This window comes from Astatotilapia calliptera, chromosome 23, assembly GCF_900246225.1.
Source record: "Astatotilapia calliptera chromosome 23, fAstCal1.2, whole genome shotgun sequence".
Taxonomy (NCBI): Eukaryota; Metazoa; Chordata; class Actinopteri; order Cichliformes; family Cichlidae; genus Astatotilapia; species Astatotilapia calliptera.
In genome coordinates this window covers 5,214,471-5,229,658 of record NC_039323.1, presented here as the reverse complement: position 1 = coordinate 5,229,658, position 15,188 = coordinate 5,214,471, and the positions used below count along the sequence as shown (strand labels likewise).

At 40.8% G+C, this 15,188-nt stretch overlaps 1 protein-coding gene across 2 annotated transcripts in view; it reads left to right on the top strand.

Moving 5' to 3' along the window:
• The window catches only part of gatad2ab (GATA zinc finger domain containing 2Ab), a 33,729-nt gene extending 19,872 nt beyond the window's left edge, over positions 1–13,857 (top strand). For both annotated transcript variants that reach the window (XM_026158579.1, XM_026158580.1), the window contains 10 exons: positions 2,932–3,240; positions 8,700–8,823; positions 9,074–9,205; positions 9,887–9,958; positions 10,744–10,860; positions 11,039–11,239; positions 11,339–11,588; positions 11,718–12,124; positions 12,252–12,474; positions 12,682–13,857. In XM_026158579.1, coding sequence (XP_026014364.1) covers positions 2,932–3,240; positions 8,700–8,823; positions 9,074–9,205; positions 9,887–9,958; positions 10,744–10,860; positions 11,039–11,239; positions 11,339–11,588; positions 11,718–12,124; positions 12,252–12,474; positions 12,682–12,815 — 1,969 coding nt within the window. In that variant the 3' untranslated portion in view covers positions 12,816–13,857. The remainder of the gene's footprint in view (positions 1–2,931; positions 3,241–8,699; positions 8,824–9,073; positions 9,206–9,886; positions 9,959–10,743; positions 10,861–11,038; positions 11,240–11,338; positions 11,589–11,717; positions 12,125–12,251; positions 12,475–12,681) is intronic.
• Positions 13,858–15,188: the final 1,331 nt, after the last annotated feature.

The following is a 15,188-nucleotide window of genomic DNA, read 5'->3' as shown; positions in this document are numbered from 1 at the left end:
AAGAATTTCACTCGCATGTGCTGTGCCAGTGTGCCTGCACATGTGATGTGACAATAAAAGGGATTTGATTTGAGTGCATGGCGAGTGCATGCTATACCAGTGATATTGCGATATGACCTTTTTTGTGTTTTTAAAATTAAAAAAAAAAAAATTACACTGACATTGTCACAGATGATATGTGGCACAGTCCTACTGTACATAGCGATTCAGTTGTAACTGTGGTTTTGTTATTAAATGGTCCAATATGGGTAGAGGACAACAACCAAATTCTTTCAGCAGATAAGACAACCATTAAATGATAAGATTCTCATTTATTGGTCAAATATCAGCTAAGCAATCAGATATTATATTATAAGTTTATAGGTTTTTCCTGTCATTGGAATATCAGTGTTTATCAACAAACATATCACAGTGCACATCTCATAAGCTGGGAACAAGTTAATATTTGAGTTTACATGGAGACACAAGACTTTGTTACAATACAAATTATGACATTTTGCTGACATGTGTGACTAACAAATAAGATGCCCTGTGGTTAAATATAAATGCACCCAGTTAACTTTTATGCTGAGTGTTAGTATAATGTATAGTAACTTAATAAACAAATGTGATTCAATAAATGTGTGAGAATTAATTTGGGGTGTGATCATCCTGTGAGTGAGCCAGCATGGTTAAAGAACCCAAAGAACTGGACAGCCTAACTATTTATACCTTAAAAATGTAGAACTAGTATAAATAGTTCTGAACGTTAAAAGGGATTGAGTACCAGTTCTAAAATAACCACAGATCCCATTAGCCCTAGTTTGATAAGAGAGCATTTAGATCCAGACTAAACAATGGAATGTAGGTGACGTATGCTCTGATTGTGTAACATACAGTGACAGCGGATGACCATGGGTGTTCACTGGGACAAATCAAAAGATATTTAATTTTAAGTACTGCTTTTTCAGTAGTTGTTGGAATAATATCATTTTGCAATGACAGGTCAATTTTTTTCCTCCTTCTCTGTTGGCTTAAGACATTAAGGTACTAAATTTTAACTATTTAGTTTTTTTCTTCTTAACTGACACATAAGTGAACCATGTTTGCTCATTAGCTCATCATCAGCTGATGAGCCCCAAAGCATTGCGGCTCAAGCATTTTCTTCTCCTCGTCTACTGCCTTGTTTCCTGTGCAGGATGTGCTTATAGCCAACCATCTCCCTTGCTTTATTCTACTGTCTTGTCTTGAGATTAAACCTTCATCTCTTGTCAAGCATAAACGAGTTTTAGTCTGGTTTATAAATTCGAACATTTTTTGTCTTTCAAACAATCCTGGGATACAGTTAGTGGTTAGTCTAAGCGTGTCATTAGATATGCAATAGGCATTTTCATGATTTTGGTCAGTCTGTCATATTTGAAACTCTGGATACATGAGAGAAAATGTTTATAAGCACAAAGTGCTTAATGAATATGTGGCCTACATTGGTGTGGTTGGTGTCAGCGTTGCACAGTGTTGGTATTATTTTTCTGCTGTGTAATGGCTTTTTCTCAGAAACCTAAGTGGGTCTCTTATCGTCTGCTGCAACTGTACTGAATGAGATTAAGGTCAGCATCTGGGTCACTGGCAGTAGGAAAGGAGATGCCTGTATTAGATATTACTATTACATTGTTATCATTTTAAACTGTACATTTTATAGACTAAAAAATCCATTTAAAGGTGTATTCTTTTATAGCATACTTCTACAACTTATATTGACACATTTCTTGCTTATATTTCATGGTATAGGAGTGAGTGGAATAAAATGTGATTTATTGCTTAAAATCTTCAAACAAATGTAACTTGTTTAAACTTGATTGGCATCCTACCCTGACTTTTAATTTGAGTTCATGTTAGATTATTCGATTAAACTACCTCCCCCACTCTTCTCTCATTCTTTTGCTTTAAGACAAAGGGTGCTTCCAAGACAATATATGTCAGCACTGTTGACAAGTTGACACACAGACTGCTATCTAGTTTTGCCCAGCTTAGGTATCTTGAGATCTTGACCAGTAGTTTACTTTGAGATGCATACTACCATTTCTTTGTCTCAAATTCCAAAATCAGGTTTGAATTAGCACATTTGAACAATCAGCCCCCACTTGATAGAGTGCTCAAGTGCATCTTATTCACTGGTCTCTGGGAATAGAGATTAAAACAGGAATAAAATATTACTTTGTTTTGTGGATTATTAGGAAAATTATGAAGGTGGCCCACAAGAAGGCTTGAGTCAAAAATGTATGTAGTAGGATTAAGCAGCCTTGCTGATACAGTGTGTTATGTGCTATTGGCAAATCATACAAAATATTTACTTTAGAATAGTGTGGGGAAACCAGTTTCTCTAATTCTCGTAGTAATGCTGAACTATAGAAAATACCCTAGAATAGAGGTTGGAGTGCTCGAGTCGAAGGCAACTGAACTTTTAGGTTTTTGAAGACATTTTGCCTTTTTATTTTATTTATTTATTTTATAAGCTTTCCTCACAGCTGCCCTCAACTGAAGCACTTTAAACTACTATGACTTAGATGACTGAGAACCTCCACAGATGACGTTTAGTCGTTCTCAAACATTTTCTTGCATGAGGGAAAAAAAACATCCAGGCCGCATTCAGCATTGGGGCAAGATCATGTTGGATTTAAGTCAACTGTGCACAGTAGCATTGGCAAATTTGTTTGTTTCAATGGCGAAATAATTTTGTTTAAAAACCCACAATTATTCAGCTTAGATTTGCTTAATATTCCTCACCAGTCTGCTGGGGCTTGCCCCCAAATCTGTGAACCTTAGCCTTACAGTAAGAGTGCACCTTAATCTGTTTGATGACAACATTTTTTTTCCACAACCAAATCTTTTTTTTTTTCCTTAAATATAGTTAACTTTATTTTGTAACATTTTCCTTTATGTCTTTCTCTCCAGGGTGAGAGCAGCCATGTCAGAGGACGCAGTGCGTCAAACACGCAGCCAGAAGCGGGCTCTAGAGAGGGACCATGCAGCTCTTGCTGGGTCCCTGGGGGACATGGACAGTAAACGTGTTAAACTGGAGAAGAGCGATGCAGCTGGGACCCCTCTGGCCCTTGTGGGATCTGGAACCGAGAGTGTCAAGCTCAAGAGTGAGCAGGCTGCTAAGGTAGCAGCTAGCATCCTGAAGGCTGGTGAAGTGAAAGCGACCATTAAGGTGGAGGTGCAAACTGGAGATGAGCCTGTTGACATGAGCACATCCAAAAGGTGAGAAAAGTAAAAAGCTCAGAAAAGAAGTAATATTAACAGTGCTAATGTAGGGGCTCAGAGTTTGTTGGCTACAGGGAATGTACTCCTGTTTAGTTCACATTGTGCTGTTGCAGACATTAAGTTTGTGATTTAAAAAGTGAAGTATTTAAAATGGAGCAATACAGATGTTTAGCTTCAATTTAACTCATAACAGGTGTGATTTATATTCGTCTTTCTAAACTGAAAATGAACTAATCTGTAATGACAGTTAAATTTTAATGTTTTTTAACTTTATTACGTTAATGCTGAACATTTTAGTCAGCGCAAAACTGATTTGACTCAATGATTATCGCCCACTGGTATCGGTAAGTGTTTATGACTTGCGTGTACACTGGGTCTTGAGTTTTGCATAGTCAGCCAGCTGTCTCCAAAGAAAACAATTTTCACGTATTTGCACTTTCATAAAATAGACCCTAATCATCAAAATGCAAAATTCTTTGTTTCCATTTGATTATGTTTAACTATTACTCAATCATCAAATGGGTTAAAAGGACAGTTGAGTTGGAGTACTCATCCACATTTTTTGTGTGCAAGATTGTTTGAAAACTTCTCAAGAGTTATTTATGTATTGTAGGCCCTGAAGTTCATGCCTTCATGCACAACGCAAGGTTTTGTGCTGAGACGTGTCGATTGGAGTTTCTCGTTTCTTTGCACCAGCAAGTGGTCTGACAGGAGTCATACAGGAAGTCGCTGTGTGGTTGTCGGCAGCCTGCCCCCATTTTGAAAACTTTGAGGCTCCTGAGGCCTGGGCTCCATTTTCTCCCACAGCAGCACCTGAACTCTGCCTCACACTTCACACAAAATGAAGGCTATGTGTCACAAACTGGTTCTAACTGGCCGTTGCCATGGTTTCCACGTTGGAAGGAGCAGTTGGAGGAAGGAGGGGCCAGGAGGGGTAGTGGGTGTGTCACATGACTACTCAGAGAAGTGCCTGATGTCATGTGATGCGTGTTTGGTAGAGCGATAAATACACACACTGATCTGATGGCAGTTAAAGTGGAACAGGGTTGTGATTATGCTGAAAGTTTGTTGGCTCTGTCTGTGGTGCATCATAACGACACACAGGCGTCACCTTTGGCCCCCGTTTAACTCTCAGCATGCGTTTGTGTGCATACTCGCCGCATAATGATGATTTTATTGTTGTACTATATAGAGGACTTGGTGTGTCTTGGCAAGCTTTGTAAAACTATTACTGAAATGGAATGCAAACCACATCTTTCTTCGCCAGAGAAAAATATAGTAACTGAACTGAGCTGGACATCTTGGAAGTGTGCACGTATTCAGTTGGAAGAAAAAATAAGTTATGAACCCTTTGAAATGACCAGGATTTCTGAATCGATTACTCATAAAATATGGTCTGATCCTCATCTACGTCACAACTATTGAGAAACAAAACTTGACTAGACTTTGAAAAAAATAATCTTTATTGAAAACACTGAGTCATCACTCACAGTGCAGGCTGGAAAAATCAAGGGCGCTCTTAAATTTAGTGAGCTTCTGATAGGGCTGCTCGATTAATCGAATTTTAATCACAACTACGATCTGGGCTTTCAATGATCATTAAAAATGACTGAGCCGATTATTAGCCCCTCCCTCGTGCTTTACTCTCGCGCTGCTCCGTGTGGCAAATCGAGCGCACCTTTCTGCATTTCGAACACGTGTCACAACAATTAAGAGCAGCGGTCCCCAACCTTTTTTGCGCCACGGACCGGTTTATGCCCGACAATATTTTCATGGACCGGCCTTTAAGGTGTCGCGGATAAATACAACAAAATAAAACTAGTACCGGTACCGAAAAAGATTTATTCATAACACACGTGAAAAGACCAAGGAAAACCGAGTAAACGATAACAAAATAACACTGAAAACCGATAAAAACCCTGAAAACTATACATTTCACACCTGAGCCTCAACTCTCGCGGCCCGGTACCAAACGACTCACCCGGGGGTTGGGGACCGCTGATTAAGAGGACCCGAGGGAAGCTCGGAAAGCTAAGCAGAAGTTATTTGGAGAGGAGAGTGACTGCCATTGGTTGAAAAGAGAGGTAAAAAAAACTTCAGTGGTGTGGAAACATTATGGGTTCGCGGAGTCAGACATGGATCAAGTAGACATAGTGTGTAAACTTTGCTACAGTGTTGTAGCTGCACCACAGAGCAACACTGCAAAGTTCACTAAACATAGATGTTTACATTTTTCATTTATTTTTTATATTGCAAACATTTGCACTGTTATCAGTATTTGCACACTATTTTATATTCTTTTTTGACAATCTTTAAAGTCATTATTCAATACATTGTTATTGTTAAATAAATATCGTCAAATAATCGAGATCTGCAGACTCATTCACATGATACACTATAATGAACTGGCTACACATGCGTTTTTCAAGCTCCTTCAGCACCACTTGTTCAGGGCATCTGTCAGCTGACCACATCCACAACCTAGTGTAGTCTTTAGGTCGGTGTTGGAACTCTTAACTTGGACAGTTCAAAAACACTGGTTTTCTTATCATGACCATCATCCAGCTCCTTTCTTAAGCTTCACATCATTAAATGCTCCCCTGAAATATGCTAAACTTTCTTGATTCAGTTGAATTCATTGTTCCCTAAAGAACTGAAGGGCATCCAGGCCCAGAAGTAGCAGTTCAGCCTCAACCTTTGATCCTTTCACATTTTTAATAGTCAAAACAAGTTACTGGTTTTGGTGTGCCATGCCCTTGTTGATCCAGTCACATCATTGCCTTTTGAAGTTAACTTGAGACTTATAACAATGTAGTATTTTTGGAGAGCATAGACTTCCTTTGCGCCGTCCTTCCATTAACACCATTCTTATTCAGTGTTTTACTTAGCAAGGACATGTGAAGCCAAATTTTAGCAGCTCATAGAGACTTCTGTTTGGGCGGAAGCTTGGGTTTTGTGTTTTTTTTTTTTTTTTTTTTTTTTTTTTTTTTTTCTTCCCCCCCCCCCCATTGATGACCATCCACATCTTTAGGGTGCTTTTATAGCATTTTTTTTTTTTGTCATTTTCATACCATACCAACTAGTCTTGGTTGGGTTTTTTTTGTTTTGTTTCATTTTTTAGTATTTTTTTTAATACAGAAGCAGGCTTCGACAGTAACCAGAATTTTTATAACTTTACTTTATAGCCTTATAGCTTTTGCAGACCTTTCGACCAAGTTTTTGCTTGGTGTGTTCAACTTTGCAGTTTCACAAGTTTGTCCCTAAAGCAGGCATCGGCAGCCTTTGACATCAAAAGAGACATTTTAGCATCTCCTACCAAACAATCGGAGAAAAAAAAGAGCAGCACATGTGAGTGATGGGTGGATGGCAGTAATTGGGAGAGGATAAATTAATGCATATAAATTTTCACAGTTAACTCTAATTCTAACCCATGCCTCGCAAGGGCAGGTTGTCGACCTCTGCCCTAAGGTAAGGCATTACTCAAGTAGTTTGCATGCATGTTAATGCTTCGTGTACATTATAACTATATGCCAATATTTGCGCACGTTGTTCTATTTGCTATTGTAATTAGCCATGGAATTTTGTTACCTTACGAGAGTCGTGCGTAGTCCGAAATGGCACTTGGCAGTATTGCATTGCGTTCTGAATGAGAATTCCACTGCACCTCATGACTGATTCAGCAGTCCTACAGCAGGTTCAGTGTGAATCTACGATTGGGGAAGCCGAGCATTGCAGAAACCCTGGACATTACATAACCAAGTTGGTGTGTGTTGTGACGCTTGTGTAAGCTGTTCTCAATAGTTACTAGCTTGCAGTGGTTGGTGCTCTGTGTCATTTGGCAGAGCGACTAAGTCAGTCAAGGAGCTGGGTTGCCATTAAGCTTTTGTTTGAGAGGATGAAGCTCCCACCTCTCCTCTAGTGCCTAGTTATGTGTTGTGCTGTTTTTAAACATGTTGTATAAAAAGACAAGTAAACCTATGGGGAGAAAAACCTTGGCTGTGCTTAGGGAGGGTAATCTTTCTTGGAATAGCATTTTCTAAAACTTGCAGGTTATCTCATGTTTTTTTGTTTTTTCAAACCAGATTTTAATGAATCCTGTCAGGAAAGTACTCTTTTAGGAGGGTTCGTGTTCTCGGCAGTAGCTGAATTTTCTTCCCCCCCCCCCCCCTTTTTTTTTTTTAATGACACCAAGTGTTTGTTGGGATTTGTGTTGTGATTGCGTAGTCTAAGGAAATGATTGTCCCATAAACAACATGGTTATTGCTTGCCTTATTGAACTGAGCGTGCAATATCTGCTGAGGGTTGTTGTCAGGGCAGCTGCCGTGAAGGAGGAGTAGATGGCACAGAAACGTGTCTGGAGACAGAAGTGAACAAAAGGAAGAGAAAAATGTGAAGGTCTGAGTCAGTGAGTTGGAGTATAAAAGATGAAGAAGTAAGTAAGGATGGGGGAGGGGTGTGTGAAGAAGTAACAGAGTAAGAGAGAGTGTACACAATAGGTTGGCTCCTGGCCATGTATATTCCCCTCCCCCTCACTGTCACCCTCTCCAGTGTCTCCAGCAGACCGCCGCTCTGCTCAGCTTGTGACTCTGATGTCGGCAGCTGGGAGGGAGGGGAGAGCTGAGGCCCAGGCTGTGCCGATCTGGCTAGGCCACAGGCCTCGCCACAGAGTTAGGGGAGGGGTGAGGCCTTGTCTGAGTGGCAAACTGGGTCTGCGCTTGAAGCCCTGAAGCCTCCAGCTTGACAGCAATTGAACAATTACATAACTACACTGCATGTGTACATGCATAACTCCACAGTATGGCACTAACCACTACCCCTCACATAGTGTCATATCACAGCCCACCCTCCCTTAGTTCTCCTTACCACTGAGTCTTTTAGTACCTGACAGGCTCCCCACCGTGACAGAGGCAGATTTATTCTTCTGCCATGGTCCATGAGCTGTTAAATTACAACAACCCCCAACTTCTTATCTCCACCCTTCTGCAGACTCATGCAAATGAAGCTTTCCGCTAGTCGCCTTTGTTCTCCCTGGTGCTCAGGAAAAGCTACTTAACATCTCATCAAAAGTCTTCAGCCTTTTCTTCAATTTAAAAACAAAAAAATAAGTGCATTTAATTTGGCCTTTGTGTTGTTTGGGTGCAATCTTGCTGTTGGACGGGAGCGTTCAGGACTGTCGATTTTACCTTTCTTCAGAGATAATGGGTTGTTGCTTTCTTCCCCTGCCGCCATTACTCCATTATTGATCTCTTGCTTCTTTCCTTCTTGTGTGTCCTAGCACACATTCACACTACAACAAGGAAGGTAAACTTATAATTGAATACTACCATCTACTGGGTGAAAGACAAAACTACATTGTAACTACAGTTTTGTTTTTGTTTTTTTTAACACTAAAGTGTATCAAAGTATAATACAAAGCGGCCTCTTATTAAATGATCTTTCAATATTTCTCTCCTCAGCGACATTAAGAAAGAGCGACAGCCGCCCTCGCCAGATGATGTGATTGTGTTATCGGACAATGAGCCATCTAGTCCCCTCATGAATGGCCACTGCTTCTCAAAGACTGACACAGATAAACTTATGGTAGGAAAAAATAATTTATACATCGGTAACGATTCCTTTCTGTTTACTGATTTAAAACTCCATTTTCCAACTTTGTCCGAAAAACGATAGAAAAATGTATCACTTAAACAGATGCAGCAATTTTTGTTGACGCATTCTATGTGCTTTTATTTCAGTTATCTAATGTGTTGAGTTGGCCCAATTAATCTGTTGTGGAAAGTCCCAGCCTTATAATTGATTTCTCATTATTATCTTCTATGGCATTTTATAGAAGAGTTCACCTGAGGAAAGGGAGCGCATCATCAAACAGCTCAAGGAGGAACTAAGACTCCAAGAGGCCAAACTAGTGTTGCTGAAGAAACTACGACAGAGCCAGATCCAAAAGGAGAGCACAGTACAGAAGGTAACCAGACCTTTAACATTTTTTTTTTGTAGTTTTATCTGTGTTATTTTTGTATGAGCCAGTAGGTACAAGTAATTCTTATCAGACAAGTCCCATTCTTCTGATAGCCCTTTTCCACTAGTACCTACACGATTGTGTTTCGGTCATTTTCTTTTACAATGATCTACCACCTAATGAGCATAGGGTTGTTATAACAGTGCGGCTGAAAGTCCTGTGAGGTCCTCCACAAAAAAGGACATCGTGGCTGGTATATGGCTGCTCAGTGAATGGCTTTTTGTTGGGGACCACACTTTTTTTTTTTTTTTTTTTTTTTTTTTTTTTTTTTTTTTTTTTTTTTGGCCATTTACCTCGATACCAGGTTTAGAAAAGGGTGGTTTTGATTTTTGTGAAGGGAGACACATTCATCAGTAATTGCCTGACACCACTGACTAGCCAATCGATGGCATGCAGTCTGTTGACATCACATTTTCGGATGGCCTTCGATCACTTGGAACCCTGCCTGAGTAGGTACTAAAAGAGTACCAGGTACTACCACCTAATGGAAAACCCTAAAAACTGAGTCATCCCAAGGTGACCTGAGTTAGGTACTCGCGAAGAAGGGCTATAAATGTCTGTTTTACATATGATGTAATGTTTGTACTAAAATATTATGTTTTGTAATGCTGTTTCCTTAATGTTCAGGCTACTGGCTCTGTGGCTACTCCTCCCCCGTTGGTGAGAGGTAGTATTACATCAAGCAAAGGATCCCTTCAGGTAGCTACTCACTTATTCGTCCGAACTTGTATTGCAGAGTCTACAGTTGCACTAGTTGTTTGTGAACCACTTGGAAAAACCGGAAATTCTGCATTGACTGCTCTAATTATGTGGTCTTGTCATTAACTAAGTCACAGTTTGAATAAAAAGGAATTGCAAGCAAGTTCTCTTTTCATTGTCATCAAACTCACTGAGTATTGACTTACAGTCCAGCCAGTTGGTGAGATACATGAATCTGAGGCTCAAAATGTTTTTTCACGACTTGGGCATCCATCTATTCACAATGAGACAAACTTTCTACAGTTGTTGAAAGTTCAGGTCTTGGTAGTCATTGTGCTATTATTCCACCAAGACCACAGCATGCAAATATGAAAGAACGTAACTGCTGAGACATGTTTTAAGTTCATTATAAAACACTCTTGGGACTGCGTTCTTTGGGCAGATGAGTGGTTTGGAGAGGTTGGATGACATATCAAGACAAGAAAGCACACAAGTTATGGTGCGGCATAATCTAGCTCTTTGAATTACTAAATTTAAGAGTTCACCTACTCTGTACAACAGTTCATGTGCTGTTTGTTTATTCACATTGTATTTGGCTGTTATTGTAATATAGACGATTAGACCAGAGTTGTTAGTTGACAAACTTTGTCTTGCTATTGTGTAATTGCATGTAAAACTACAGAAAATTATAGCAGTGATAAGACATATAACACACACGGCAGACAGTTTACTACTTGTGTGGAGGAAGGCCATTCAGTTTTGATCAATTTGTTTTTACTTTACAGGTGACGGGTCGCAGCTCAGGCACAGTGATTCCCCCTCCCTTGGTGCGGGGTGGCCAACACATCCTGTCCAAACACAACTCTCAGAGTGTCATGCCCCCCCTGGTCAGAGGAGCCCAGGTTAGTGTTTTGGAAGTATATAGAACCTTAATTTTTTAAAATTTATTCTTCTGTTAACTAACTTTAAGGTTCTTGGTTGATATATATATTTTCTTTTTCCTTCTCGCATCTCTCCATGATTTTGTGGATAGTTGTCCTCTCTAATGTCTGTTTTTGTGTGTCCATTGGTGGCTATCAGCCTATTGCAGTGACTCCCCAGCAGATAGCCAGTCTACGTCAGCAACAGCAGCAGCATAGCGGCTCAGGGCCCCCTCCACTCTTGCTGGCTCCGAGGGCTTCTGTGCCCAATGTCCAGGTCCAGGGCCAGAGGATCATTCAGCAGGGACTCATTCGGGTGGCTAATGTGGCCAACAGTAATGTCATGGTCAACATCCCTCAGGTAAGGTGCATTTAGCATAGGTCTGCTAACTATGAAAATGGTGTCTTCATAGTCATTTGTAACAGGATTTTTTTTCTTCTTCTTCTTTTTGGTGTCTAGGCCTCTCCAACCAGCCTAAAGGGCTCTTCAGTCTCACCCAACTCTAGTGTCAATGACTCTCCAGCCAGCCGGCAGGCAGCTGCTAAACTTGCACTACGTAAGCAATTGGAGAAGACGCTGCTCGAGATCCCTCCACCAAAACCTCCTGCCCCTGATTTCAACTTCCTGCCTTCTGCAGCCAATAATGAATTCATTTATTTGTTGGGCTTAGAGGAAGTGGTGCAAAAACTTCTGGAGATGCATGGCAGAGGTGGGTACATGTTTGCACTAGTTTGGAGATGTTACAGAACAGCAGTAGATCTACCTGCAGAATGTTATAGTATGAAACCTTGTCCAAAGAACCTCTGCGTTTACCATGGGTCTGTTATCCATAATGTAGGTAATCTTGGCCCAGCTGCAGCAATGGCCAGCTCCGTTCCCAAAGAGCCATACACCTGTGCCCAGTGTAAGACTGACTTTACCTCTCGCTGGAGAAAGGAGAAGGCTGGGACCATCCTCTGTGACCAATGCATGTCGTCCAATCAGAAAAAGGCCCTAAAGGCCGAGCACACCAGTCGATTGAAGGCAGCCTTTGTCAAAGCACTCCAACAGGAGCAAGAGATTGAACAGCGTATCCTCCAGCAGGCAGCCTCCTCTTCTTCCTCCTCTGCTTCCTCAATCTCTAAATCCACCTTGTCCTCCTCCTCACTGTCCAAAAATGAGGTGCTGGTCTCCCACCACTATAAGCAGGTCAGGGCTGCCATGCAGCACATACCTGTGTCTACTCACCACTCCAGCATTAAGCAGGTAAGCATTTGACTGTATTGTTGAACGACCAGGCTTGTGGTTTAAATGTTTTTCCACAGCCACAATGTTGGTTTAATGTAATGTAGTGCAGCTGCACCAAAACTCTGATCTTTGTGTGTCTGTACAGGGTCATCTGTCACACCTCCAGTCTGCAATTAACGCTCGTGGTGTGGCCCACTCTTTCTCCTCCTCACAGCTGCAGAATGCTGTGACAGCAGCAGCACTGGGTAGTAGGTCCGGTAAGCATGCTGCAGCTCGCTCGTTGCAGCAGGGGGCAAAGGTTGGTGCTGGTGGCAGTGGTAACCAGGGCAACGTGGCTGCCTGGAGGAAGCAGACCGGTGGCAATGCAGGTATATAAACCGGAGACAATTATGTAGAGAATGCACTTCAAATGTTCTTACATTCTACTCATCTTTGGAGTAATCGCTCTGTTGTAAGGTTGAGTTGTACTGTTACTTTTTGTTCTTCAGTGCCATTCCTTCTGGCATCACCTTTTCATTTCCGTATTTCATTGTAGTGCTTTTCAGGTGTTTGCTTATGTATTTGTACCTTGACAGGTGTGACCATGGCCTACGTGAACCCCAGCTTGTCTGCTCATAAGACCTCTGCTTCAGTTGAGCGTCAGCGAGAATATCTTCTGGACATGATTCCCTCCCGCTCCATCTCCCAAGCAGCAAACGCATGGAAATAATGCAATCCCACTCCCTTTGACACCATAACATTTAGCTCCCTTAACATCAATAACAGCCATTCACATTATTGTTCTAATTCTTTCTATGGATTCGGCCTCTGGCCAAAACGATGCAGAATTGGCCTCTTCTTGTTGGATAGAGGTGTCCTTACACCTTTCACCATATACTTCTGCTACCTTCTTCCTTTTCTGAATCCTTCCCCCATTGGAGTTGTGCTGTGACAGCTCCAAGATACAAGGAATATGTTAAATATAAAATGGGTACCCTTTCAGAGGGATATATGGATGACGTGTGTACAATTTTACAGACTTCTTCAGTGATGTTGCCTCTCCCCTTCCCTGTATATTGGTTGAACCTTCCAGTTGCACCAAGAGGAAGTTTCCAGAGAATCCCTGAGCTCCTCTGCCTCTGGATTAGGCAAGGAAAAGTAATAAATACTATTACCCACCGTAAGAGATTCGTCTTACTTCCTGCCCTTGTCTAGTCTGAACCAGTCAGACTGAGGCTGTGGTTGCCAAACTGAACGTAACTGAAGACCTCATTACAGGAATTGTTGAGCTTTGAGGACCATCCACAAAATAAGAACTGCTTCAGCTTTGCAAAAATGAATAAAGTAAAAAAAAAAAAAAGAAAAAAAGAAAACTGGAGGAAAAAAAAAATCTTATCTACACACAGACTGCCTCTTCTCTCAAACCTACAGCGTGTATAATAGAGAAGTTGATGTGTGTTGGATTATTTTGTATGGCTGAATGTTAGGATTTTGTCTTTTCTTCTGTAAGTCATATACTGTGTTTGGAATATTGTGCTCCCTGATACTTTGGAAGTGGCCTCATGTCGAGGTCTGAATTTAAAGGCTAATGTTACTGTTGAGGTGGTTTTACATCTGCTGGGTTCCATGTTGCAGCCTACTTTTAAATGCTTTGTTTTTTCTAAGATCAAGAGAAAGAATAAAAATTAAGGTTTCACTGACTCGTTAAAAAAAAGAAAAACATGGGGCATATTCTTAATGAATATTGTAAAATAAACCTTCCAAAGAACTAGTGGAGCCCAAATGGAATCCCTTCTGCTAGAAGGTTTCTAGTTTATTTGAACCCTCTCTGAATATAAACATGAATTCATGCTAAACTGAGGGGGTGTAAGGAATGTCATATTTTTGACATTATTTTTGCTTTTAGTCATAGGTTGTGGTGCATTCCCCCCCCCCCCCCCCTTCTATAGACAAACTATCTGAATTTATTTATAGGGTTAGTAAAGACATATGCGTATGCCCTAAGTTTGCAAGGATCTTCACTTAGAATTTGTTTTCTCTTGTTTGTCAAGTGGCTCCCACATACCCTATGATTGGTCCAAGAGAAGCTGGACAGCATTCAGAATGTAGTTATGCAAAAACCCCTATAGCAACAAATGACATGAACTTCTAGTCTTTAACATTAAAGTGTGTGTGATTTCTGTCAGGTCATTGAATTGAGCTAACTCTGCCTTTCACATGAGCTATAGTGCATTTCTATCAGGTTGCAGCAGCACAGGATAAGCTAGTGAAGTACAATATGTCTACATGTAAAATGGGAATTTTCCATTGCATGTGGACTTCTGTTATTTTACTACCATGTGTTGTCCCCCCCCCCCCTTTCATTTCAACCCCTGGGGTGGTCCAGGTTTCTCCACTTAGCAATGATTTTACAGGCACTTTTTGAAAAATGTCTCTAAATTAAAATGTAAAAATGTTGTCTTAAGTTTAATCACAGAGGTTTGTTTAATGAGAAGTGGTATAGCCATCTGACAAGCTGAACACCCCAGCAGTGATTTTTTTCCCCCCAGCTTCCTTTATCTTTTATTTTACACTTTTCACGTAGAAATGATCCAGTTACGTCTTCATTGATCAGAACTCCCAGTCTTACAGGCCCGTTGCTTCACTCTGGATTTCATCAATACAGATGTAATGTTTTTTTTTTTTTTTTTTGTGTTGTTGTTGTTGTTTTTTTTGTTTGTTGTTTTTTTTTTTTTTAATGGCATAAGGATGTGAGTCCTTTATTCATGTCCATATACTCTTCAGCTCAGAAGTTTTTGTCAGGTGCCCTGCTGGTATGTGCTGCCAGCATTAGGTAAATGAACATCCTTTGCGCTGTGTTATCACTGTACACCTGGGTTTCATTTAGGATGGTGCACCAGTACACTGCTGATAGAAGTACAGGAATATAGTTTCTAACTTGATTTGCTCAAGATCTCGTATTTCTGTCTCAAAGTAGCATCAGAAATATTCCAGGTTATCTGCACATTCCTGACAGGCAGAAGATAGCGGTCCACGTCTTGTGGATGCGAAAGAAAAGCAATCGAAATAAGCCCATCACTTCGTGCCCTGCTAAAAGTAACCC